General features: G+C 34.5%; 2 protein-coding genes across 6 annotated transcripts; one reads left to right on the plus strand and one right to left on the minus strand.

The window, feature by feature from the left end:
- The first annotated feature begins 10,351 nt into the window (after window positions 1-10,351).
- Window positions 10,352-27,850, plus strand: LOC112023951 (uncharacterized). 2 transcript variants are annotated; one of them, XM_065763193.1, is made up of 9 exons: window positions 10,352-11,448; window positions 12,047-12,102; window positions 12,191-12,273; window positions 12,404-12,482; window positions 13,225-13,335; window positions 14,293-14,402; window positions 15,188-15,271; window positions 15,669-15,706; window positions 27,686-27,850. In XM_065763193.1, exons 1-9 carry the CDS (start codon window positions 10,470-10,472, stop codon window positions 27,706-27,708), a joined length of 1,563 nt encoding a protein of 520 aa, XP_065619265.1. In that variant the 5' UTR covers window positions 10,352-10,469; the 3' UTR covers window positions 27,709-27,850. The 2 variants fall into 2 exon arrangements, with proteins under 2 accessions (XP_065619265.1, XP_065619264.1); XM_065763192.1 differs by lacking the exon at window positions 27,686-27,850 and adding an exon at window positions 17,492-17,816 and having other exon boundaries at window positions 10,353-11,448.
- On the minus strand, window positions 20,291-26,923 carry LOC112023982 (uncharacterized). 4 transcript variants are annotated; one of them, XM_065763198.1, is made up of 16 exons: window positions 26,607-26,922; window positions 25,842-26,023; window positions 25,495-25,669; window positions 25,278-25,389; window positions 25,018-25,173; window positions 23,336-23,440; window positions 22,564-22,647; window positions 22,365-22,480; window positions 22,147-22,248; window positions 21,945-22,058; window positions 21,359-21,415; window positions 21,174-21,240; window positions 21,031-21,084; window positions 20,856-20,930; window positions 20,737-20,772; window positions 20,291-20,546 (listed from the first exon to the last, which is right to left on the minus strand). In XM_065763198.1, exons 3-16 carry the CDS (start codon window positions 25,512-25,514, stop codon window positions 20,433-20,435), a joined length of 1,212 nt encoding a protein of 403 aa, XP_065619270.1. In that variant the 5' UTR covers window positions 25,515-25,669; window positions 25,842-26,023; window positions 26,607-26,922; the 3' UTR covers window positions 20,291-20,432. The 4 variants fall into 4 exon arrangements, with proteins under 4 accessions (XP_065619270.1, XP_065619272.1, XP_065619269.1 ...); XM_065763200.1 differs by lacking the exon at window positions 25,842-26,023 and having other exon boundaries at window positions 25,570-25,669; window positions 26,607-26,923; XM_065763197.1 differs by lacking the exon at window positions 25,842-26,023.
- Window positions 27,851-27,986: the final 136 nt, after the last annotated feature.

The following is a 27,986-nucleotide window of genomic DNA, read 5'->3' on the forward strand; positions in this document are numbered from 1 at the left end:
ATAATTTCGAACCTTCTAAATGTCAAATCTCTAATAAGATTTCATTGAATATATCTACAACTTTTTTTTTTTTATGAGATCTACAACTTAATTATATGTTACGTCAGGTATCGAGTCAATATGTGGATTTGTAGTGAAATTACACGGAACCATCCATCGCTGGTTGGTAAGTATTGACTAGCACGAATGTGCATTTTCGTGATTATATTTTGACTAGCCCGAATGTGCATGTTCTTGATTATCATTGAGAGACAGAGAAGATGTTTCCCTTTGAATAAATTGGTCCGTCATATCAGCCTATTATCAGGATTTATTTTATTTTATTTTTTTCATTTCAAAGTCTTGAAAAAATAATAAAAATGATAAGCCGTCTAAGACAGCTTTTATTTTTCACAATCATTTCTACAGTATATTGCTACAGTTTATTGGGGTTGTGATAGATGCGTAAAAAAGTAGTAATATTAGCGATGATGGTCTAATGTATTCATATAAAAATTCTAAGTAATATTTATAAATTACTTTAATTATAAATAGATAAAGTTTAGTTACAAAACTATTTGTAGCTTAAGGCTACAAACTGTTCTAATAAATTGATATGTGTAAAAAATGGTATATGTATTGCACATGATTACTTAAGTAAATTTAATCCAACTAACCCTAATTAACCACACCACTTATTAAAAAAATAAAAAATAAAAACTAAAACACAATACTCTCTCTCTCTCTCTCTCTCTCTCTCTCCCCCCGTTCTGCATTTATTTTTCAATGCCCACCAATTGTTTTTCAATGCCCACCAACTATTTGAAACAATGTCTAAATCAACATGTTTTTATTTTTCACCTTGTTATTGATTGAAAAACTTTTCAAAGGTAATTATGACTTTGTTAGTATCATGGTGGGTTAACCACTGAATCTGTCTTTATTAATCCTAATTTTATTTATATCTTTTCCTTAGTTTAGTAAATGAATGAATATTGGCATCAATGGTGTTGTATCAATGCAGATTTTTATTTTTATTTTGAATGAATATTGAAAACCTTTTATAAAAGGGATATGTTGAAAAATTAGTTATAAGCAAGGTTTTGATAATGTATACTCCAAATTATTCTAGGTCGGGTACAAATAATTGATATTGTGGATCAGGTACAATTACTTTTCACCATTATTGGTTGAAATTTTTTGTAGTTTAGAATGCACATTGCAAATGTTTAAGCAAGAAAAAATCTCAAACAATCTATGATTAAGGGGGCATATATGTGATTGAATTTCGAATTTTGGATAAGGTTTTGATTGGTTTAATGGATATTGTTGTAGAATGGGTTGTATAGTGGCTTCAAGGTTGCAGAAACTAAATTAATATCTAACTTTGGGAAGAAACTAAATTCATATACACTGAAATCCTTTCCAAAAATCCTGCACTATCTACAGAGGCAATGATATTGTGGCTCAGGTACAAATAATTGAAAAATGTTGCTAGCATTGAAAACTAAAGCCTCAATGATTAAGATTTGCTTTGTGTTCTATGAAATTTACTGAAAAATGCAACAAAGATATATTGTTTTAAGCCTGATCAGTAACTATGCGGAACCATATTTTGTTATTTACTAGAGGTTGAAGTACATGTTTAGCGTGTGTGATTTGTGTATAGACTAGAAATTATTGAAGATTTTTAACAACAACATACATTTGATGACTAGACAAAGAAATATGTACTTAGTACAAACTTAGTAGCATTGCTCAACGATCTTTTTTTTGGGGGGGTGGGCGCGGGGGGCTGAGAGCTCAACAAATTGCTTAGTTAGCTACTCTAAGATAAGTTACATGACTTTTGCTTTATGTTATGAGCTTTTAAACGATGCTTTTCTTTTGTGGCCTTAAAAAAATCTTGTTGATCTCTCGACTTAAACAGTTGAACTACATTACTCTTGATAGGGAATTAGTTATATGTATAGGTTACAAAATGACATGATTTTCGGGTCTTGTTCATCTCTCAATAAATTCATCTAATTTCTCGTGCATGAAATTTTTTTTTTTCATATTTATCATGGATTATCTCCTGCTTCCTCATCTTGTCATTCCTTAAAATTGTCTCGTAGATTTGTTAAGAGCCACTAGCTGCTGCAATGTAAATGTTGGAGATTAGTTATATTCTTTTTTTCTCTTAAATTTATAATTACCATTTTATTCATTGTGGTTTTTAACATAAGGTCTCACTCTTATGTTTTGATGCAGACTAGCCTCATGTACAAGTTGCAGCAGTTTATGCTGAAAGGAATAAATTTCAACTAATCATATATCCTGGATCTGATGATCATGCTTTGGTTGCGGCATTGGTTGTAATATTTCTAGATTGAAGATAATAGAATGGTTGTAATATTTCTAGATTGAAGATAACACTTATGATAATGCACCCTACATAGTGCTATGTTTCAAGAATTAGGCATAGTTGTATTTAAGCTACAGCTTAAGCAATAAAAGGCAGCAAATATTTTCCATTTAAACTATTCTCTTCTCGTCTATTAATTTCTTGGAGGGCTGTCGCCTTGAATACGACTGATTCCTTTCAAACTCACCGATTCACAGCACATAGCCTCTAGGGTATAGAACTAGACTAATTCTGATTAATCTACAAACAATAAATTGACAGATTCCAGACTAAACTCACCGATTCACAGCACATAGCCTCTAGGGTATAGAACTAGACCAATTCTGATTAATCTACAAACAATAAATTGACAGATTCCAGCAGATCCACACAGATATATGAAAAAATAAACATAATTAATTAAATAAAAATCAAGCTTCCAATAATCTGCACTAAGTCATGTGCACATAAAGACAGCATTGTAGTTTGTAGGGAAATCAATAAACAAAAACAGAGTTTTCTTGGTTTCCTATCAAATGTAAACTAGCAATGCAGAAAAAGTGGTACCATTTTGAACCACAAACTTTATCTCTCACAATAGCTAAAATAAATTCAGCCTAAACCGTAAATATAAATAAATTTTTTCTCTATAAAAACAAACAATAAATTGACAGATTCCAGCAGATCCACACAGATATATGAAAAAATAAACATAATTAATTAAATAAAAATCAAGCTTCCAATAATCTGCACTAAGTCATGTGCACATAAAGACAGCATTGTAGTTTGTAGGGAAATCAATAAACAAAAACAGAGTTTTCTTGGTTTCCTATCAAATGTAAACTAGCAATGCAGAAAAAGTGGTACCATTTTGAACCACAAACTTTATCTCTCACAATAGCTAAAATAAATTCAGCCTAAACCGTAAATATAAATAAATTTTTTCTCTATAAAGCTTATATCAAACAATAACTTAATGCATTTCAAATGGTCCAACAATAAGAAATAGTCATCAATCTGCCAATGGCCTAACAATAAAAAATACTAAAAAGTTAACAGTTTGCCAATGGTTCTGCCAGTGGTCTAACAATTTATTAAAAAAAAATAAAAAAATAAAAGACAGCTTCAATCTGCCAATGGTCTAACGATAAAAAAAAATACTAAAAAGTTAACAATTTGCCAATGGTCTAACAATAAAAAATAGTCTTCAATCTGCCAATGGTCTAACAAAAATAAATAGTCTTCAATCTCTAACAAATAAATTTGCAGTCTTCAATCTCCATCCAAAATTCTTGCACCCTTACTCTAGTCTATTTGGTGGTTTTGCCAATATTGTGCTCTTCTTGGATAACACTAGAAGTAGCTATTGAAACCTGTAAATAATAGCAAAGAATAAATGTCACAGACTGTAAACAAATTTATGTGCCTACGAGATTGACATATTATAGTGGAATGTAACATATCTTACTTTATTTAGGCTTGCAAGTGATTCAACTTGTCTCGCCTCACAATATTCTTTTTTTTTTGTAAGCCACTTCCATGTTTTTTAGCATGTGTTGTTTTGCTTTGAGATTTACCATTTTTCTTCTCTAATGCAGATTTCAACCTTCTCTTTGGACGCCTAACAGTAGGTTTTGTTTTAATCCTACATATACCATCACCTTGTAAAATATCTGTAGTAACATCACCATGGACCTCTATGCAACTTTCCATATTATTCGAATGACATTTTTTTCTAATCTCTTGCAATTCCTTCATTAATTTTTCAAAACATTCTTTGGTATGTTCATATATTATCTCATTCTCTGCTGCAAGTGTAGAAATTTCACGAGCATTGTGACTCAAATACATGATAATAAACAAGTCAGCACCAATTTTTCAAAACCTAATGGATAATTTCAAATTTAGCTTGCAAAGAAAGAGCATTCACTGACCATATACCAGATTTGCAAAATGTTCTAACTTAACATCAAGTTCTTCCTAATAGATGAATCATTTTATCCTCACAAGTAATAAAATGTCAAATTGCAATTAATACTTCCTCGTTATGTACACAAAATAACATATCATCATTGAGGCTTCAGTTTTCAATGCTAGCAACATTTATCAATTAAAAGTTCAGTGAGCCACAATATCAATTATTTGTACTTGAGCCAGAATAATTTGCAGTATACATTATCAAAACCTTTACTAATTTTTAAACATATCCCTTTTATATGTTTCCACTATAAAAATAAAAATCTGCATTGATACAACACCACCGATGCCAATATTCATTCATTTACTAAACCAAGGAAAAGGTATAAATAAAATTAGGATTACTAAAGACAGATTCGGTGGTTAACCCACCATGATACTAACAAAGTCATAATCACCTTTGAAAAGCTTTTCAATCAATAACAACGGTGAAAAATAAAAACATGTTGATTTAGACATTGTTTCAAACAGTTGGTGGGCATTGAAAAATAAATACAGAATGGAGAGAGAGAGAGAGAGAGAGAGAGAGAGAGAGAGAGAATACGTAATGTGTTTTAGTTTTTTAGTTTTTATTTTTTATTTTTTTAATAGGTGGTGTAGTTAACTAGGGTTAGTTGGGTTAAGTTTACTTAAGTAATCATGTGCAATGCACATGCCATTTTTTACACATGTCAGTTTATTAGAGCAGTTTACAAATGGTTTTGTAGCTAAACTTTTTCTTTTGCATAAATAAAAGCATTTTATTGGTTGGGAGGTCAAAAAAGACCACGTCAACAGTCCTCCTGACCTAATAATTTCTCCTCATTCTTCTTAAAAAAAAAAAAAAAAAAAAAGAGCACGTATGTATAGTGTATACATGTTGCAATTGATGCTAAAACCTACAAGCTCTCCATATGATTTTTTTAAGACATTATTTAAGGATTACTAAATGCTATTTTTCACTCCATCTATCCTAAATTGTTGGTCTTGTATTCTATTTTAGGATGTCCTAAAATTTTGTCATACTTCTAAAATTTCAAACCATTAATTTACTAAATTTCCTATTATGCCCTTACCAAACACAAGCACTTTAAATGATAAATTTTTTTAAAAAATTTTGTTTAAGAGTAAATTTGGAACCTTCAATCTTTTAAATCAAGAAACAAGTTCTTCTCCCAAAAAAAAAAAAAAAAAAAGAAATTAACAAGAAACAAGTCAATAGAGAGAGAGAGAGAGAGAGAGAGAGAGAGAGAGAATACGTATTGTGTTTTAGTTTTTTAGTTTTTATTTTTTATTTTTTAAATAGGTGGTGTAGTTAACTAGGGTTAGTTGGGTTAAGTTTACTTAAGTAATCATGTGCAATGCACATGCCATTTTTTACACATGTCAGTTTATTAGAGCAGTTTGTAGCCTTAGGCTACAAATGGTTTTGTAGTCAAACTTTTTCCTTTACATAAATAAAAGCATTTTATTGGTTGGGAGGTCAAAGAAGACCACGTCAGCAGTCCTCCTGACCTAATAATTTCTCCTCATTCTTCTTAAAAAAAAATAAAAATAAAAAGGAGCACGTATGTATATTGTATACATGTCGCAATTGATGCTAAAACCTACAAGCTCTCTATATGATTTTTTTAAGGCATTATTTAAGGATTACTAAATGCTATTTTTCACTCTATCTATCCCAAATTGTTGGTCTTGTATTCTATTTTAGGATGTCCTAAAATTTGGTCATACTTCTAAAATTTCAAACCATTAATTTACTGAATTTCCTATTATGCCCTTACCAAACACAAGCACTTTAAATGAGAAATTTTTTTTACAAATTTTGTTTAAGAGTAATTTTGGAACCTTCAATCTTTTAAATCAAGAAACAAGTTTTTCTCTCAAAAAAAAAAATTAACAAGAAACAAGTCAATATTTGATATTCTCTTAAAAAGTTGAGTTTTCTAAACAAGACTAACCATTTGAGACAGAGATAGTAGCTTTCAATGAATTATTTTAGAAATTTAAAAATAAAATTACACAATAATCAAGAAAATAAACCACTAAATGCATGGTGTATTTTGGCTTAACCAGATCCTTTCTTACAATAGATATGTGTTTTTATCCATGTGAAACAAGAAGCTACCCAAACACATGGTAACAGCCAATTTACAAGTAAATTCCATGTTGTGTCTTATTGTTAGCATTGGTTTCATTGGGTTGGCTGAGATACATTTTATTTCTTTGTTGCTTTCATAGGGCTCAAATTTACTAGCTGAATGATTTCATTTTTTTCAAGTTAATTAAACAGTGTGCAAGTAATAGGACTGCAATGAGCAAGTGAAAACTGTGAAAGGTGTTGGCTGGGATAATTGTGCCATTGGAAATGGTTTGCTTTCCTTCGGATTGTTGCACAAGTTTTGGATTGTTTATTATAGGGAATATTTTCACCAACCAGAAAAATCTTTCTATCACCCTTAAGAGTCTTCGATCACCAAAAGCATCATCAACTTACCAAAAAAGTCTTTAATCACCAAAAGCATCGTCGATCACAAAGGGAGTGTGGCACCATGCGCCACAATCCACCTTAATGGTCGTCACGTATCAAGAAGGGGTCATCAAGGACCAAGGGGTCGTCAGGGACCTAGGGGTCAATAGGTACTTTCCCTGACACCACGCGACATATTCCGCCCTAACAGTCGTCACGTATTATAGGGTTGTTAAGGAACTAGGGGTCGTCAAGTACCTTCCCTGACACCATGCGACACACTCTGCCTTGACAATCGTCACGTATCAAGGGGTCGTTAAGGACCAAGGGGTTGTCAAGGACCTACGGGTCATCAGGTACCTTCCCTGACACCACGTAACACATCCTGCCCTGACGATCATCACGTATCAGAGGGTTATCAGGGACCTAGGGGTCGTCAGGTACCTTCCCTGACACCATGTGACACGCTCTGCCCTGACGATCGTCACGTATCAATGAGTTGTTAGCTACCTAAAGGTCGTCAGGTACCTTCCCTTACACCACGAGACACATTTCGCCCTGACAATCGTCACATATCAAGGGGTCATTAAGGACCTATGGGTCATTAGGTACCTTCCCTGACACCATGTGACACTCTACCTTGACAGTCGTCACGTATCAATGGGTTGTTAAAGACTAAAGGGTCGTCAAGGACCTAGGGGTCATCAGATACCTTCCCTAACACAACGCAACACATTTCACCCTGATGGTCGTCACATATCAAAGGGTCATTAGGAACCCTACTCATCACCTAGAACATGCAAACACTAACTCGTCTAAACTGATGAGACACTTTTGACAGACGACCCACTATACTCATCCAATCAACAGACCAACTTGCACAATAATAAGGGTATTTTCGTCCAATAAAGTCCATCAAGCACTTTAACCAGTCAGGATGAAATACTCCGCCACTGACCAGTCAGGGTATGTGCCTCTTCTAGTAGGACCCACCACCAACTACGGGCTCATTGGGAAGAACTCCTCATTTGACTTCCTTGAAGTCTCTGTGAATCAGTGCTCCACGTATGTGCCCAACGGATGGTTCCATATGTACTCGACGGATGGTCACGTCTTATCCTTTATATTCATACCGACGGACAGATGGTCCTACCAACGGTTGAGTAACTGGGTCCCACAAACCTTTACGTATTCACCACTCATGCATCCCTATATAGAAGGAACTTGTGCGCCATGCCTAAAGACCGTACTCCACACCCATGTCTTCTCTATTCACTACCAAATCTCAATCACGCCTCTCTCACTCTTTGTCTCTTCGTTTTTATCATCAGCCTTGACTCTCTAACTCTTCTTCTTCTCCTCAAAACTCCAATCACTCCTCTTTCTTCTCTATAGATTCTACATTATTTAAAATCAAAACTCTAGTCGTCCCCATGTCTCTCAACCCTCTACTCTATCTTCCCTTCAAATCCCTAGCTGTCTTCTCTACTATCTCTTCTCCTCAAAACCGTAGCTGTCCCTCTACTCTCTCTTCTCCTTCATAGGTTCATAGCTTCACCAGTTCACCTCTTTCTTCAGCTTTCAACTAACAAATCCACTAGCAAGGTATATGAACAATGTCTATTTCTCACACTCATTTACAATTTTACACACACCACTTTTGCAAAAAAAATTGTTACTTTTCCAAGTTGAAAATCATGAATTATTTTAGTTCAAAAAAACAAAGTGAACGGTTCTATCATTGCCAAAAGCTCAAACCTTAGATGTTAGATCTGTCATTGCTAGATCAACTTGCTTAGGAAGAGAACTGAAATTGGAAGGGAGATTTGCTCAAATCTATTTTTTTTGTAAGAGAGACTAAGAAGTGAGATTCTCATAAAGGAAAGACAAAAAAGAGACAGAGAGGTGGGGAGAGAGATGAACTGAAAAGATTAAAGAGAGTTGTGGTGTGTTTGTGTTATCTGCTTAGGGAAGATATTAGAGCATAAGATATTTTATATTTTTTAAGTAGAAAAATTCCACAGCCACACACTTTTTTCTCATCACATGACTTTCACTTGTTTTTTTAGATGAATACTTGCCACATTTCAAACTTTAACGTATCTTTGTTTTGTTTTTACGAAATAAACTTTTTTTGTGTTAATCACTATCATAGTTGTCAAATCGTAAATCGTATCGTGAATCGATTTTTAATTTTTTTGTATTGTGTATCGTATCGTATCGTGTATCGTAAGATACACAAACACTTAATAAAATTTATAAAAAATTATAAATATACATATATAAATGATATATTCATTATAAATTTTAAATATATTCAATTAATGACTAATTTATTCCTCACTTATGTAATAATATTTAACAAACTAACTAAATAAATCAAACTAGCATGTGTTCATAACATACACATTAAAATTACTTAAATTCAAAAGTGATAATATATTACAAATGACAAAAAAATTATAAATATACATATATAAATGATATATTCATTATAAATTTTAAATATGTTCAATTAATGACTAATTTATTCCTCACTTATGTAATAATATTTAACAAACTAACTAAATAAATCAAACTAGCATGTGTTCATAACATACACATTAAAATTACTTAAATTCAAAAGTGATAATATATTACAAATGACTCAAAAATAATAATTTATTTTCATCATATTTATCAAATTGTCTAATCAACCCCATCTAAGTCAACGCTATCATCATATTTATAATTTTACAAATTTATTTCTTCATTAAAATTTTCTTCATCGTTATTAGTCATTAACATTTACTATCTCTTCTTGTTCTTTCCATTTCTATAAATTTTTTTTGGCATTCTAGTTTCTTGGACTTATAACAATAACGATTAAAATAAAAATTAAAAATTAAAAAAAATTTAAAATATTAAAGTGAAAGGTAAGTGCATATTGTGTAGTCAATTGTAGGAGCGAGGAGAAAAAAACTTATGAATATGTTATTTTAGTAAGCTAAATTAAGAAAACTAATAATTTTGTATTAAAAACAAATCTAACAACTTGTTAGATTCAAATAAAAGTACAAATTTTAACAAAAAATCTCATTTTAAAGCATTTGTCTATGTATCGTACGATACGTATAATTTTACGATACGATACGATTTATACGATACACACACTGTATCGTACGATTCATGAGCATTTACGATACGCCGATACGATACGAAACTTTTTACACACGATTAGATACGTATCATACGATACGTATCGCGTATTGTACGATACTGACAACTATGGTTGTATCATTGATGGACACATTCAATGTTTGTCAAACAATGCTAAAATCACAAAAACTTAAGGCCAGTTTGATAATGTTGTTCTAATAATGTTGTTTATATTTTTTGAAAATGCGTGTAAATAAAAAAAATGTATAAAAATATATGTAATGTTGTTTAAATATTAAAAACGGTTATTTAAACAACAATAATAAACAGTACCTTACAATTTAAAATCACAAAAACTTACAATTTTTTTCACAACTCCCCCATGCGTTATTAAATGATGGAATTATGGCAAATTTTTTTTTTTTGTTTTTTTTTTTTTGTTTTTGGGGTGGTGTTCTAAAAAACGGTAAAACCCAGTGACTTCAAATATGAAAAAACAAGCAACTGCGAATCCTTCTTTTTCTTTCTTCATCGCCAACAATGGCGAAATCACTGTCTCTAACCCACGTATCCCTCCTTCTCCTCTCCCGTCAAAGACTCATGGCCACACGAATACACACGCACTCTCTCTCACTGCCACTCCCAAACCCCAAACCTTTCAACAAAACCATGTTTCCACACTCTTCCCTCTCTTTCTGCACCTCTTCCACTCCATACCCTCTTCAATACGACATGATCATCAACCGCCCAACCCAGCCTCACCCTCCTCGCCGACTCACCCGAGTCAATAACAACCCCAACAGCTCAGAAGACTCGCCCCAATCGGACTCACCAAAAAACCCCACTTCAGAAACGGGCATTGAGGACTGGGTGGATCAGAAGCTATTGTCAGAGATTGAAACAAACAGACCCAGTTCGGGAAACTTGGAAATGAACAAGTCTATGAGGAAGTATTACAATAAGAGGAGGAAAAGAATGTATGGGTCGGATTCAGATGAGGATGGTAGGAGCTCTGAGGAGAGGTTTGTGGAGTTGAAGCCTGAGGTTGTAGAATTTAATACGTTGCATAAGAGAGAGGAGGAGTTGTATTTTTATGATACTTTTGCTTATCCTTGGGAAAAAGAGAAGCATTATAAGATGGTGTATCAGCTGGAGAAGAAGTATTTTCCTGATCAATGCCTTGACAAGGCGTTTCTTCAACCAGGTGAATCCAATGAGAGTAATGTGAAGAGGGGAAAGAAGAAGAAGAAAGAGGAGGGTGTGGATGGTAAAGGGTTGGTTTTCTTCGAGGAGGAAGAGGGAGGAGGAGAAAAGGGCAGGATAGAATTGGCGAAAAAGGACGCGAATAAGGATGTTGTGGAGAAGAAGGTGGAGGAGTTCTTTAAGTGTTTGAAGAAAGGTCCCAATAAGGATGGTGAAGTTAAGAATGAGGAGCCATATCTTTTGACAAGGAGTACCGAGCTTCCACCAAGATGGGATGGTCCTTGTGGGACAGTGGTGTTGGTGAACAAACCCAAAGGTGAGTTCCATTGGTTCATTTTGGCACCGAATGTGATTGCAACTTTCATTTCAGGGGTATTGGTCATTAGTTCTTGTTTGAACATTTTGAATTATGCCTAAGTGAATTGATTGACAAAAAATGTTGGAAGTTAAGAGTGATAAATTCTGGTACTTAGGCAGTGATTTAGAGCAATACTAATTAATAGTGGGGAGTGAGAATCCTTATTGTTATTGAAGAAAGAAACTTTGGGGAAACTCAATGGGAGTGAGAATAATTGGCCTACAACTACAAAATGTGGGAGATATCAGATATATGAGTCAAACTTATTATTGAGAATGAAATTCATTAGTTTTGGCTGGACATGCTGTGAATGCTAGGAGAAAAGAAAATGGATGTTTAATGGGATACTAGGGAAACTATTTGCCTATAATTTAGGTTGCAGCAAAGGATTATGATCTATCCTTTGTTTTCTTGATTTAGGATTAACAGGACAATTTATCCAAATTCTCAAATCTCTTTACGTGTCACCATTTTCTTAGAGATTACAAGTAGAATCATGACAATTTTAGGTCATTTTCCATCAATCAAAATATAACAATATCATATTGCAAGACAGGGTGGACTTCATTTACAGTTTGTGGAAAACTGCGACGCCTGGTCAAAGTTAAAAAGGTGCCTTTTTGCTATTGCATGTGCATGTAGGCATACTTTCTCATGTAACAGCTCTTCCAACCATTTATTTATATATTTGGGGTTGCAGGTAGGGCATGCTGGAACCCTTGACCCAATGGCAACTGGTTTATTGATTGTATGTGTTGGTAAAGCCACTAAGTTGGTAGAAGGGTAAGTTTTGAATCTTATCCACTTAGAGTAGTGATTTACTATCTGCCCCAGGAATCTATTATTTTTTTCCCCTTATCAAATTTATGCTAATGATCTCTCTCTGAAGGCTCTTAATGTTTTTATACTGAAGATATCAAGGAATGGTTAAGGGTTACAGCGGAGTTTTCCGTTTAGGGGAGGCCACTTCAACTTGGGATGCTGATTCACCGGTGTGTTTATTTCTTCTGGATAACTATTGTGCCTTATTTTGAACTTATATGCACCATGATATAGGTTATTTAGAGGATTGACTTGTTGAACAACTAACTACCTATTGTACCAGCCATATAGAATGAATGTGAGGTATAATCGAGTAAAAATAGCAAATCCCCCCACCCCCAACTATTGTATTATCAAAATAAAAATTGAGTAAAAAAAAGCAATGCTTCATAAGCATATAACACTATCAACTTAGAAAAAAGAATGCAGAAAATGCACTGAAGATGAAAGAGCTTGCACTGAATTTGCACTCTTTGTTTTGCTTTATGCCTTCTGCATATAGCATTTTTTTGAATATACATCTTTCTTACTTATCAAAAAAATAATAATAATAATAATAATAATAATCATCATCATCATCATACAAATTATTTGCAACAAGGGTACTGTTGTGAGTTGTGACTTATGATGTTGGCAACAGGGTATATGTATGTATACTTGGATTGAGAGAAATGGAAGTCATGGATAGCCTATAGTCCAATACTATAATCTAGTGCTTGCAGACAAGTTTATTTATATCCATGTGCATAATTTCATCTCAAATGTGGTTAGACTGTTTACAATTGTCTTGCAGGATGACCTTAATAGTTTCTACTGAGCACTAGAACTGCTAATAATGTCTTATCTCTTGCTAGGATTTAATCCATAGCTACACATGGTGCAAATATTACTCATGGATCACCTCTTGTGTAGGTTATTCAACGAGAGCCTTGGGAGCAAATCAAAGATGAGGACTTGAAGAAAACTGCTGCATCCTTTTGTGGGGAAATTTGGCAAGTTCCCCCAATGTTCTCTGCCATCAAAGTAAGTATTTCTGTCAAAATTAGTGATGAATCTAAATGTGGACCGATCCTTGGTTTCTTTTTCTTATGTTCTTTTCTCTGAAGACTTTGGAAATACATCTATCTTCTGAAACACTTTGCCAGGAAGCTAATAAGTATATATGGGGCTGAACAACTGGCGGTATCCTCTATATGCACGCATTAAATAATCCTATTTTGTTTCATAATTGCTTCTCATGGGACAGGAAATGTATAGAATAGGCTAAAGAGTAAAGAGTTTCTGTCCTCTTCTTTGTTTTTCCTCCAGAGCTCAATCCCTGACTGTCACTGGGTTTCAGTCCACCTATTTTGAGAGTAGGACTGTCAATTGGGCAGGGCTGAATTGGAATGAGGATTCCACGGGCTCAGCTGAAACACAAAACTCTCCTGAGCTCATTCCATGACTGGAAGACTTATGGCCAAGTTTTGGGCTCGCACAAAATCAATTGTCCCATACAGAATGCAAAGGTTTTTGAAAACAAAACAAAACTCGAGGTTAAGACTTTGATGTATAACATCTACTTGACCACTAGACCCGCAGCTCTTCTTGAAGAAAAAAAATGTATAATTTATGTAAAATTAATAGAAATATCTATAAAATTAATGTAGGATTACTTTCTGGGAATTAAAGGAAAAAGTTGGTCTTCAGCCCAAAAAAACAATCAGGCTCAAGGCAAATTCACTGCTCAACCCAATTGACTGTCCTATTCAGGGGAGATCTAATATGAATCTGTTAAATAGAAATTTCATAAAGATGCAACAGAAACTTTGCAGTGTTGTAGTATCATGCGTGCTCATTTCATCTTAACTTGTCGAAATTTTACTCTCAAGTTTGATTTCATAATCTGTGTATTATATGCAATTAAGAATTATAAGAATGTAAGCTAATAGATTATCAAACTCATCGTAAACTACATAAAAGTTTCAATTTCTTTGATAGGTTGGAGGAGAAAGGATGTATGAAAAAGCAAGAAGAGGAGAAAGTATTGAGCTTTCACCTAGAAGGATTTCAATCTTCCAATTTGATATCGAGCGTAGCTTAGATGACAGGTACCCTAGGTTTTGTTTGGATGTAGACAAACTCTGGCCTATGAAGCCCATTATAGTTGACGTTGTAAAATCATACATATATTTGATGACATATTATATACCTGGAATTTACTTCCTTTTTTTTTTCCTGGACTTGTTGATATGTTTTGTGCTCATGGATGACTGCAGTTCCTAATATACTGTATCAGAGTGAGCTTTGCCATGTTCTGTGCCTTATGTGCGCTAAATTTTTTCTATGTGAAAAATCTCCTTGACATAAAGTACACAAGTTATGGTTATGCCATATTTAAATTTTATTTTGTCACATTCAAGGGGTCAAGGCTGCAGAGGTAGGATCCTATTTAGCCAATGTAGAAGTTTGAAGGCTTCATTTTCTCATATACATATGAGTAAACAATAGACAGCATGATAACTCTGGGCCATGATTTACACCTTTCTAATTACTCTTCAAAGGTCTTGAGTCAATTACATCCAGAAATTCATTCTACCTTTATGTTCAAGAACTTTCAGACACATTCCTTCCATATATTTGGGTGATTAAATAAGATATGTTTATGTAGATCATGCTTTAAGAAAAAAGGTGGTGGTGGAAGAAAAACTTCACATAAATTTGAAGGGTGTTTTTGAAATCATCACAATGAGATATGTGGTTCATGTGTTATTTTATCATGAGTTTGCCATATTTGAGCATGGTATAATTTTGTGTTGGGTCATATTTGAGCATTGTTTCATTTTGTGTTGGGCCATATTTGAGCATTGTTTCATTTCGTGTTTGGTGTTTACAGACAAAATCTGATTTTCCGTGTGACATGCTCCAAAGGTACATACATACGTTCATTATGTGCAGATTTTGGGAAGGCTCTTGGCAGGTAATTACTTATATTAAGCTCAATACCACATTTTGAAATTCTCTAGCTCTAGCTCAACTAGTGTCTCCTCCCCTTATAAGTGCTAGGTGGAGGGTGAGGGCTGTGTGTGTAACCTACCAATCAAAAAAAAAAATCCCCATTTTGAAATGTTTCCCCACAGGTATTGATATCCCCTCATCAGTCTATCCTACCAATAGTTTTCTTTCTAAAAATGGTTGGACTATCTTCAGATTTTCAATTCTGTAAAAGGCCTCTTAAACAGATAGCACTTAGGGTTTGCATTAAGAAATCCTAAAGATGAAAGAAAGATTGTGGGAACTTGAATCTCCTAAATTATTATTTTGGTTAAAGAATCTTTTGAGTTTGAAGTTTCTCTAACTTACTTCTTCACTTGCAGTTGTGCTCATTTAACTGCTCTTCGAAGGGATTCAATTGGTAAGTGCTGATCAAACACATGATTTGTTCAATACATTTACAACATACTGAAGAATTTTATGAGCTCAATATTTTACTTTGCATGATACTGAATCTAATACTACCCAAAACAAATATCTTTGAACCAGTTGATTCTTATAATAATTATTCTTAGTAATGCATGTTACCATTCGAGGAATTTGGGATTACTTCTTTAAATTGTAAAGCTACATAATGCCATGTCTAACAGAGAACTTCAATTGCACATCTTCTTACACTATGATAAGCAGAAGAAGAAAATAAAGATTGAAATTTGTATATTTTCCACAATAGATGATGTGCACATCCTGAATCTTCATGTTTCTTGGTGTGGTGAGAGTGTTTACAATTAAAGCTGCATCTTCTTCCACCATTACATTCATCCAGCCTTGACTTGCAAGCTCAACAGCCCATTTCAGCGCTTGAGCTTCAGCCACCCTGCCAAACATGTCATAATGCATTTAATCCAAGCCATTACCCTTTGCTCATTGTGTATCCTTGCAGTGACTACTAAACAGCAGATTTGCCTCATTGCTGAATCCTTTAGCTTGATTTGGTTCTCCAAAGGAGGGCACCATCTCTCGAGTGCCTACAACTTTAGATTCATCATTCTGTCCATAGTTTCTCCTTAGAAGTTTGTGAAAGCAGTTGTGACATGGAACTTTTTTTTTTTCTCTATTGATAAGTTACACACACATCCATGGGTCTTGAACCCATGACCTCACCCTCCACCTAGAGCTTATAAGGAGAGGGTGCCCCGGTTGATGCTCATTGGTGCAGTTTGGAAGTCGTTGAAATGGTATATTTCCTTTTCCCATGGAAACCTTGTTTCTTATTCTTTACATGGTTTCCAAAGCAACTATAGCAAAGAGGACAAACTGGTCTTTCGGAATTCTAGACTCCAAATGCTGAGGGGGTGGCTCAACTGGGTAGCCACACAAACTGTTTGGCTGAGTTTGCTTAAATAGTTTCTATCTAAAACTCTAGTTGGTCACCATCCACGTCATCCTCAAGAAAAGAACATCTTCTTCCTCTGCTTGACATGATGGAAACATACTGTCTTTCATATGGATAATCCCTGCGCCCTTTTCCTCAATGGTAGCCCCCTGCTGCAACTCCCCATTGAAATATCTTGTCTTTCATCTAGTTTTGAACCCAATATGCTCTTCCAAAAACTCTTGTTTGATTAGTCAAATCTTCTGTGCTGGTCTATCCAATACAATTACTTGGTTGAGAATTTACCTCGTTTATCATGGTTCATTTTATCTCGTTGACTGGTAGTAGACACTAGAATGTTGAATATGTTGCTGATTGTTTGTTGCTCAAATAGTAGCTCAAGTTGTTCTCTATCCTGGCAATGGGCACATCGGACTAGGTTTAGCGGTGGCTATCTGCACATCAATTCCCTTCAACTCTTACTAGAACTCTTGTAGCATATTATTGTAACCACTCTTTTGGTATTATGTAATTGTCTTTTCTAGCAGGAAGGGCAAAAAAACAAAAACAAAAAAAAGAAGTGAAGAAAAGAAAGAGAACTTCAACTGCAAAAGCGATTTCAAACCAATTTGTTCAATATCAAGTGTCATCTCTATTCTTGTGATTTCTTAGCAATGAAATACATAGATGGAATTTGCACATGATAAACTTCGTTTCCTTGAAAGTAGAAAAGTTCAAGATTTCCAAGGGCATGTTCAGTTGAAAATTATCACAATTTTTATTATAGGGAAAAAGACATTAGTAGTTTGATCACAGTTTCCTCCTATGCAGGGGAATATTCAGCAGATAATGCATGGGATTTCAAGGAGCTCGAAGATGCAATTACCAAAAATTATTTCTAATTGCCAATCCAGTCTGTTGCTCCCTCCCAAAACTTTTGGGGCGACTAGAATGAACAGGTCCACAGGATAGGATAGCATAGGATAGAACCATTTTTTGAGTGCACGGTAGTATAAGAGATTATCTGTGCTCACATTTTTGCTTCTTTGAAAATGTGATACAATGTGATACGACATTCATTGTCTGCATCAACGCGCACAGTGCAGAAGCAGGTGTGACTCAGCCCCACTGTCCATGTGTTTGTGTTCTGATTCACAGAACTATCATTGGTGCAGTTTGGAAGTCGTTGAAATGGTATATTTCCTTTTCCCATGGAAACCTTGTTTCTTATTCTTTACATGGTTTCCAAAGCAACTATAGCAAAGAGGACAAACTGGTCTTTCGGAATTCTAGACTCCAAATGCTGAGGGGGTGGCTCAACTGGGTAGCCACACAAACTGTTTGGCTGAGTTTGCTTAAATAGTTTCTATCTAAAACTCTAGTTGGTCACCATCCACGTCATCCTCAAGAAAAGAACATCTTCTTCCTCTGCTTGACATGATGGAAACATACTGTCTTTCATATGGATAATCCCTGCGCCCTTTTCCTCAATGGTAGCCCCCTGCTGCAACTCCCCATTGAAATATCTTGTCTTTCATCTAGTTTTGAACCCAATATGCTCTTCCAAAAACTCTTGTTTGATTAGTCAAATCTTCTGTGCTGGTCTATCCAATACAATTACTTGGTTGAGAATTTACCTCGTTTATCATGGTTCATTTTATCTCGTTGACTGGTAGTAGACACTAGAATGTTGAATATGTTGCTGATTGTTTGTTGCTCAAATAGTAGCTCAAGTTGTTCTCTATCCTGGCAATGGGCACATCGGACTAGGTTTAGCGGTGGCTATCTGCACATCAATTCCCTTCAACTCTTACTAGAACTCTTGTAGCATATTATTGTAACCACTCTTTTGGTATTATGTAATTGTCTTTTCTAGCAGGAAGGGCAAAAAAACAAAAACAAAAAAAAGAAGTGAAGAAAAGAAAGAGAACTTCAACTGCAAAAGCGATTTCAAACCAATTTGTTCAATATCAAGTGTCATCTCTATTCTTGTGATTTCTTAGCAATGAAATACATAGATGGAATTTGCACATGATAAACTTCGTTTCCTTGAAAGTAGAAAAGTTCAAGATTTCCAAGGGCATGTTCAGTTGAAAATTATCACAATTTTTATTATAGGGAAAAAGACATTAGTAGTTTGATCACAGTTTCCTCCTATGCAGGGGAATATTCAGCAGATAATGCATGGGATTTCAAGGAGCTCGAAGATGCAATTACCAAAAATTATTTCTAATTGCCAATCCAGTCTGTTGCTCCCTCCCAAAACTTTTGGGGCGACTAGAATGAACAGGTCCACAGGATAGGATAGCATAGGATAGAACCATTTTTTGAGTGCACGGTAGTATAAGAGATTATCTGTGCTCACATTTTTGCTTCTTTGAAAATGTGATACAATGTGATACGACATTCATTGTCTGCATCAACGCGCACAGTGCAGAAGCAGGTGTGACTCAGCCCCACTGTCCATGTGTTTGTGTTCTGATTCACAGAACTCCCTCACACCGGACTCATTGTCCTAGACTCCTTTATGGCCAGAATTTATATTGTTTGTATAACAGTTCTTTCTTGTTTTCAACATTTTCACAAGCTAACGAAATGACTTGTCCTTTTTATTTAATTTTTTTTAAAGCCCATTTGGTAGTGCTAAATTTCCCCTTTTTCACTAGTGAAATGTGAAGGGATATATGTGTTTGTGTGCGTGTGTATATATATATACATATATCTAATAATTTGACAATTGGAGGTAGAAAGTTTAAACTGTGGATATCTTAGTTGGAAACACCATGAGGAACCAATTGAATTAGAAGGCGCTTAACGTGAAAGAGATATATTTGATATGGCACACATGTATCTATGTGCTCTCAAAATGTACATGGCATCATTTCATTTCTATTAGGTTGGTAAAATTGAGTTAATTGAATTTTGATATATACATATTTTTTTTTGGGCTGAGTTATATATATAATTTACCCCATAAAAGGCATCTCCCAACTTGTGCTTGGAGCAATCCATTAGGTTTGCATTACCCTGTAGACTACATTGGCCTATGCATCACTATAGAAAACAATAGAGGGGATGCTACAGTAACATTTTAAAAAAAAAAAATGTTACTGTGGATAATGTGTTGCTGATCGAACTAGCTGTGGGATGTGGGTTCGTTGGCCATGGCTGACACTGGGTTTGTTTTGGTCTGCTGGAAAAAAAAAATTTAGATTAATGTTACAACTACAAATTATTTTACAACATTCTTATAAAATGTTGTTGTGTCCAATTCTTACGAGTTTTTATTTGGCCCTATTACTGATATCAAAATTTTTTTTAATAGAAAATATCAATTTTTTTACTTACTGATAACTACTCACTATATCAACAACTTGTAAAATAGTTTGCAGCTCTAATATCCTCTTTATTTGAATTTTTAATGTGGTGTATTGCAAAATAAAGAACAAGATGTAGAATATGTTGTAAGAGTGGTTAGGTAAAATAAAATAATGATGGCTTTGGGTGATGCAAATTACTTTTTTTTGGGCATAAGCCTATGGGAGTGCACTCAAAGGAGTGGTTTGAGACACGGATCAAGATTCAGGGCAGCAAAATCAGTTTTTCTCTATCTAGAAATCAGCCCGCACATAAAAGAAGGTTATAGTTTAGATGGTGTCCAAAAAGATAACGATATAATGGATAAAAATACACTGGATGGTAGTAATTTCTGTCTGTTGAATTCAATGAACGGGTAAATTTACAGGGGTTCCTGATTCCAAAATTGTCTCCCCTAATGAGCTGTTGAATTGGGGGGATCCTTTCCAATTGCCACAAAATATGCTTTTTCTGCATTAACTATTCGATCTTGGAACATTGTCCATTCTTCCCTACACCTCTCCCTTACCTGACACATAAGAACTCAAAGTTTTCAGTGCTCTTCTTCTGTTAAAAAGTTAACCATAAAATCCAACACAAATGCCACAAATTTGTATTTCTTCTCCATAAACAAACTAGTCTAAACAAGTACGAGGGCGTGCACACATACGGAGTATTTAAATAAATGAAGGACATAGATTTCATTAAACTTTACATACCCCTTCCCAAGGTGCCCTCCCAATCTCTGCTTGTCCCTGTTGAAAGAAGAATTGAGTGACTATAATTTCTTTCACAGAAGATGACTTAATGACTGGTAGTTAAAAAGCTTTGAATTTACCTGGCTCCCAAGTGAACGAACACTTTGATGAACAATCCATTGAGAATCTACAACTCCTATCTTCTCATGAGCAGGCTGTTTCCAAGCAAGGATATGAAAGCAACAAGAACCCGATTGTCATCATAAATAAGAGCAACTAAATGCCTGAGGCAGAAAATGAGAAGGGGCAACTAACCTCTACACATTTTCTAAGAGCAAAATCAAGGCCCCATCCGTGAACGAGATCATTCTGCAATGGTGGGACAAAAATTTTAAGCTAGCTAGCAAGGGATAAATTAAGGAGTGGAAGCTTGAAAAGATAAAAATAATAATCCATACCTGAATCATGTGCCAAACACAACGCCATGAATCCCGAGAAAATACAGGGGCCATGATCTCAACAAACCTGCATGTTTAGAATACAAATAAATTTATTACCACCTATTCTAAGGGTTCTTGAAATGATGGAGGAAGTAAAGCACAAATCCATTTAAAATTGACTAGGGTCAGTTAAGTTTACATACGCTGCACATGGTGGCACATGTGGATCGTTACACCAACCAGGTCTCTCCTCTGTGACCCTGTTGGAAGGAAAAAAGATATAATATAATCAAGCTAAAGGGGAAACCATCCGTGGAATAGGAAAAGGTTTGGGAAAAAATTAGTTTGTAGCCAATGGCTACAACGCTCACTCAATATATATTTATTAGATGTGAATTTTGACAGATCTACCAACAGATTACATTTTCTTCTTATATCCTCCATGCTTATAAAATTTCCAAAAGATTAAAGATCAATAGCTATGTCATCAATTAAATGTTTAAATTTCAAGTTTTTGTAATCTAAAATTATGCATAAAAAATAAGATTATGGATTGAATAGTAAATAACATCCGATTGGCACAAAATTTGACATGTGTATTAACAACATAAAGAACACAAAATCCAACAGTTAAATTTTCAAAATATGTAGTTTTGTTAATTTTTTTAGTGGGAGTTGTAGCTAATTTGTAGCCAAACTTTGTCCCGTTGAATATATTCTAGTCCTAATTAAGTGCACACATTTTTTAGCAGCAAATGAAGACAGATTAAGGAGGTCTGTGACTCTTACTTGTGAACTTCACTATCACCTCTTCTCTTTGTCATCTGCCACGTTAATCCATTATTCGGTTCTAAACCAGGCTGTGAAATCTCCAAACCATGCTTCCTCACCAGTTTTATATATCTGCATTAGATAAAATGTGAAACTTTTAAGAATCCTATTTCATCACAACAGTTTTTCCATCTAAGTCAGGATATGATTCAACACTCACTCTTCTGCATCAAAATGCTCTACACCAAGATCCTCATCCCAAATAAAGATGTAGTCGTAGGGAGCAACAATGTCAGGATGCAGAAAACGTTTGGCGTACCACCTTGGACCAATTTGCAGGGAGTTTACATGAAAACATGACTACATATGCCTTGGCAAAATTATGCTACTAGCTATTACAATAACTTAAAATTAACAAAAGAGGTGTGAATTGCTAACCATTTAGTTTGCTTCCGAGCACTCACATGGATAGCTCGCCTTGACCATTCAAACTCATCCCATTCACTCGTCCGACCATCATAGTGAAACAAGACAATGGTGAAGTTCTCTGAGAACTGTAAACATAACTTCCGAGTGAGGGAATGAGAGAGAGGGGGAATTGTGGAAATAAATTGAGAGAGCAAAAAATCAAACTGGCCTTTTTAACTGCTGCATCAATATTTTTCATCTGATCATAACCAACAGTGAAGGTCACAAGATACTTTGGCTTGATGGCTAAATCCTGCAAGTACCACCTCCATCAACAGATTCAAATTAGATATCAAATCTAAAGAAAGTTAATCATTTGGGAAAATGGAGATATCTTCTTCATTGTTGGTTAAAGGGAAAATATTCATTACTAATCTAATTGAAGGCTAATGAAACAAACTAAAAGTTTGGTTGTTCACATTGACATCATTGTTGTGATGATGTATCTAAGAATGAGTTTAGCTTTATATGCAATAGTGAATTTCTTTTCTTTGTTCTGCTCAAATCACTTTTAAATGATTTTGTATATTGTTCATTTTTGTTCTCTGTTTCTGGTTTTTAAAGAACATTCTGAGCACTCTGTCTTCAGTTTAATGCAAACAACTAAACATAATTGGGGGTTATTCAATCGTCTTTAATTCATAATACGCCATTCACAGATTCTTGTTTAGTGGGCTCGTTTCTTAATAGTCATTGCTCACATGTCAACTATTAGTCTAATTTAACCCTCCTATTCTTCATTATTCTTGCTTGTTCTCTACAAATAAACAAAGGCTCCTCCCTACCAAACTGCAGCTCTTAATGACTTTCTCTTGGGGTACTTCACTACTTTTAAATCAAAATAGCAAGGACCACACATGAGCAACATCACTGACTTTCTAATAGTGAATTTACAGGCCAAATGTGTCTTTCATATTAAAGTCATGATTGAAGATGCATACCTCACTAGGTTGACCCCATAATCGGCGGAGAAAAAAATCTGACTCGGCTGCAATGATATTAGGGGGTAGTCTTTCAGCCCCTCTAGGATTTGTCGGAACCCAAATCTGCATTAGAATAAAAGGGTTAGTAGCTGGTGCTAGCACATAACATCAGCAAGGGACATGCTGGTGATGTTCCAAGATAATTACAAAATTAGATACTAAAAATAGCAGGTCTTACAGGTTCCTCGCATTATTAAACTGAAACAGATATTAATCAGGTCGATACAACAACACCCCCCCCCCCCCCCCCCAACATATGCCCTAACAACACACACTTATCCAATCCAATCCATATATTTTAAGTTATCACAATCTCACCTCTTAAATCCTTGACGTCTTCATCAGGGCCCACATTATGTTCTAGTGCCCCCAAGCCACATGTCGTTACTAGGTTGGCTTCGAAACCATTTTTCTTGACTAGAGGAAAGCACTAATGACACATGTGCTATACCCCAAAAGGACTAGTCAAGTTACAATTATGGCTCCTCATAATCCCACATGTATAACCCAACTCAACCAAGCAAACACTAGATGTGGGACTAAACAGACACACACACACACACACACACACACACACACACACACACAACACACACTTATCCAATTCAATCCACATAACCATGGTAGCATAAACCTCCACTCAAATTCTTGACGTCCTCATTAGGTCCCGCATTGTGCTACAGTTCCCTCAAGCCACATGCATTATCAGGTTGGCTACAATGCCATTTGTCATGATCCGAAGAAAACACTAGTCACATATGCGCTATTTAAAAGGACTAGTTAAGTTATAGTTAGAATTCCTTGTGATCCTTATATGGCCCAGGTCAATCTAGTAACCACTCAATTGGGGACTCAACACATGCTCACAATACACACTCTTATTCAATCTAATCCATATAATCCAAGGTATCACATACAATGTCAAAATTTCAAGGAGGCATGGTTACATAGTACCAGACGAAGTTTGTAGGAATCTCAAGTATAATGGATCACTTTTCTACATCCAATCATTCATCACCAAATTAAACCTAAGTTTTGCAATATTAAGAACAAAACAAACACAGACACCCATAAATGATAAAGATTCACCATTATATTACACAAAAGGTGGACCTAAAACCAGGATTTTAAACCAATGAGTGCCCTAATGAGCTCCTTGTTTCTATGCAACCCACTACCCTCACAATCAAAATAATGGTTGTGTCTAGGTCTCCTCTCACAATCAAAATAAGGGTTTGTCTACCTATATGAATAAGACTTAATTGATCCTACTTTTTAACACAACTACCGAGTTTGTATGTAATGAACAGTTTATATTCTATTAATAATAAAAACTGACAGTTCTTATTGCAAGTTGAAAGGGATTGGCTTCCAATGTATCCTACAAGGTACATATTAATTCTCTTCTTCAATAGGGCAAATAATTTCCACTCACTATTATCACAAGATGGACAATCTAGGAATTGTTACGGGCTGTTAACTCCAAATGAGGCAATATAGAGAGAACATTTGAAGAAGGCATAGAAGAATTGAGTTGAGATAAAATAATTCCAGAGCATCACAATTTCAGGACAAGAGTTTTTGGAAGGAGGGAAAAACCATATTATACTGCACAAAGCAAATAATTTGAGAGAGCCTACCTCTGTATCATTATATCTGTAAAAATAAGTGGATGTGTCTCTATTACCCTTCAGAGAAGACAAAGCATTCAACAATGCTTGGCTTGAAAGGCCTGCGTACTTGTCCTCAATATATGTGAGATCGATGGAAGGAAAAAGGCTGGTTGGAAGATTCATCTACCAAATTGATGAGCAAAAAAATAAGTTCCATTACTCCTAGTTGAAATCATTGAAATGGAATGGAGGAGAAACACAACGATATAAACAAAAAGCTTTTGCACCTTGGTTAATGTGAGTGTTGGAAATGACACTCCCAAAAAGAAGCCAAATACAACTCCAACAAAAGTTGTTACAATAAGCCTCATTGTCTCATTCGGTTTTCTCAGAATTCCACTGCATCCCAAAAGATGTCCATGTTATGAACTTAGAATCAAGAGAGGCAAAATAAGATTATAACATTTTTCCTCAACACAAGAATTCTAGTCGGTGGTTCCATACCTGCGAAAGGGAGTTCCCATATCAGTCAAAATCCTCCAACTCTACAATCACAAAAGTACAAGCACAAGCTGAAACCCGGCAAGCAATCGCTTTTCCAAGCACACATAAACTTAGTATTCTCACTTCTCAGAGCTTCAAAAGTAAAACAGAGCCCCTCATTTTAAAACAATCAATCCTGTCAGAATTAAAAACATTGCATAAAATGTGCTGCATTGATCAAAATCCACAACCATATAACAACACTACAATAAGACCACCAAACCTAATATTAGCAACCTCATGCTCAAGCAATGTATATAAAACATTAAAACAGCACAAAAGCTCTAATAAATTGTTCTAAACCCAACTGGTGGAGCATGACCAAAAATCAGCCGCCAAGAAACTCTAACTCAAATGACACCTCCTTCGCTTATAAGACTAAGGTGGACGGCGTGGCCATGGTTCAAGGAAGAATTGTTTCCTGCATATGCAGCGTGTCTCACAATATGTGGGCCCCCATCAACTTTGAGACACCCATTGCTTATATCTGCTGCAAGAGATACCTCCTCGACTCAAAGGGTGAGTGTGTAATTAATGAAAAAAAAAAAAATTTGAAAGAACACAAATCAGTAGGTGTGTACATAGGAACCAAATGAAATTCAGAATTGCAGACCCTACAGCGTAGAAGAAAATGTGGGACCCCCTTTTTCAAAATGGGACCCACGAGAAATCTCCAGTGGGTCATTGTGCTTGAAGAGGATGATTCATTCAATCATCCAAAACCAGAAACTGCAAAGGTTAAAGCAACCCCAACAACCTAAACAAACCAACCAATGTAAACACTTTCTAAAATATTCACACACACACACACACACACACACTCTCTCTCTCTCTTTGACAACTTCAATTCAAATTTCCACAAACCCTTTTAAAGTTTCAACTGAAAAAACCGCTTATTCAGCTAAGAAAGTAGTACCTGCTTGTTCTTGTTATATTAACTACTCCAAACACACACAAAAAAATAAAATAAAACATCGTTGAAAAAAATTATCTTCTATATAAGTAGCAGTCTGAAACAAACAACCATAAAAAGGAAACGAAGATTACTATGTGACAAAACAAAATCAACTTACGTGGAAACAAATGAAGAGGATTAAACTCTCTGCCCCAGAAGAACAAAGTCCTTTAGAATGAATAACAGAACACCACCGATCGAAAATTTTCTGGAGTGACTCTCCAAAGGGTCCTCAAAAAAAGTAAATTTTTTTTTTTTTTTGTGTGTTTGTGAACTCAGAAGTCAGAACTGAAATGAGTTCTACAAATTTGGAAACAAATATAAAGAAGTAAATGCTAGTAATAAATACTATTTATTAAGACTAGGAAAGAAAGGCAATTGTATAAGAAAAAGTTAATGAAACTTAAATGGCCATGTTTTTAAAGTGAACTCATTTAAGAAAGTGTTTAAGAAAAAGGAAAGGAAGTAATTAATATTTGGACACTCAGAAATGTGATATTAGACTTCTTCTTTTTTTTTTCTTTTTTTTTTCTTTTTTTGAAATAATTTATTAATAATTGCTCGAAGACTTTTTTTTAATAGTTTTTTAATAATTGTTGGAAGAGTTCCGTTAACATAACTAATATTAATAAATTATTTTAAGAAAATTTTGATACCATTTTAATGAGAAAATAAAAAAATTAATGCTACAGTCACAAACTATTTTACAATATTTTTACAAATTGTAAATTGGTTAACTTTTTATTAATTTTCATCTAGTCTGACTATTAACGTTACTTTTTTATTTATCAATAATTACACACTACATCAGCAAATTGTAAATTTTTTTTGTAAAAAAGTTTGTATAGCTAGAATTACTCTATAAAAAATATTAAAAAACGTAATTATTTTTTCTTACATTTATGAAACATTTCTAAAAATATTTTATAAACTATTGCACTTAGAACATCAGTTAACTTTTTTATCATAATATAAAATTAAGAGATATGTGTATAAAATTAAGAGATATGTGTGATTTGAATTTCAAAAGAGCAAAGCAAAGATTATATGATTTTTAACACTAAAATTTAAAGTTAATAGATGTAAACTAAGCTGTGTCTGTGTGGTTTGAATTTCAAAAGAGCTAAGCTAAGCCAACATTATTATATGATTTTTAATATTAATATTTTTGGTGTGTTTTGTTTTGTTTGTTTGTAGGGGGTGTTCTCTTTAACGTGTGATGCTCAAACGGAGAGGAGCGTGTGTCGTTTTCTTTGGTGATCTTCTAAAGGAGTTGTGGTGGGTCAGTCACACTCAATCTCTCTCCTTTATGTGGGACCCTCTTTGTTGTTTACATTTAAATTTGTGATCATTGGTACAAAGTCTTTTTACAATAATATTCTATAAAGATTGAGGTTGACATATTCTAATCTGTAACGTGACTTGACATTACTTCACATTAGTTGTTATATGATTATAAAATATTATGTACACTTTAAATTTAAGTAGTTTATTTATT

Source organism: Quercus suber, unplaced genomic scaffold, assembly GCF_002906115.3.
Source record: "Quercus suber isolate HL8 unplaced genomic scaffold, Cork oak 2.0 scaffold_496, whole genome shotgun sequence".
NCBI classification, from domain to species: Eukaryota; Viridiplantae; Streptophyta; class Magnoliopsida; order Fagales; family Fagaceae; genus Quercus; species Quercus suber.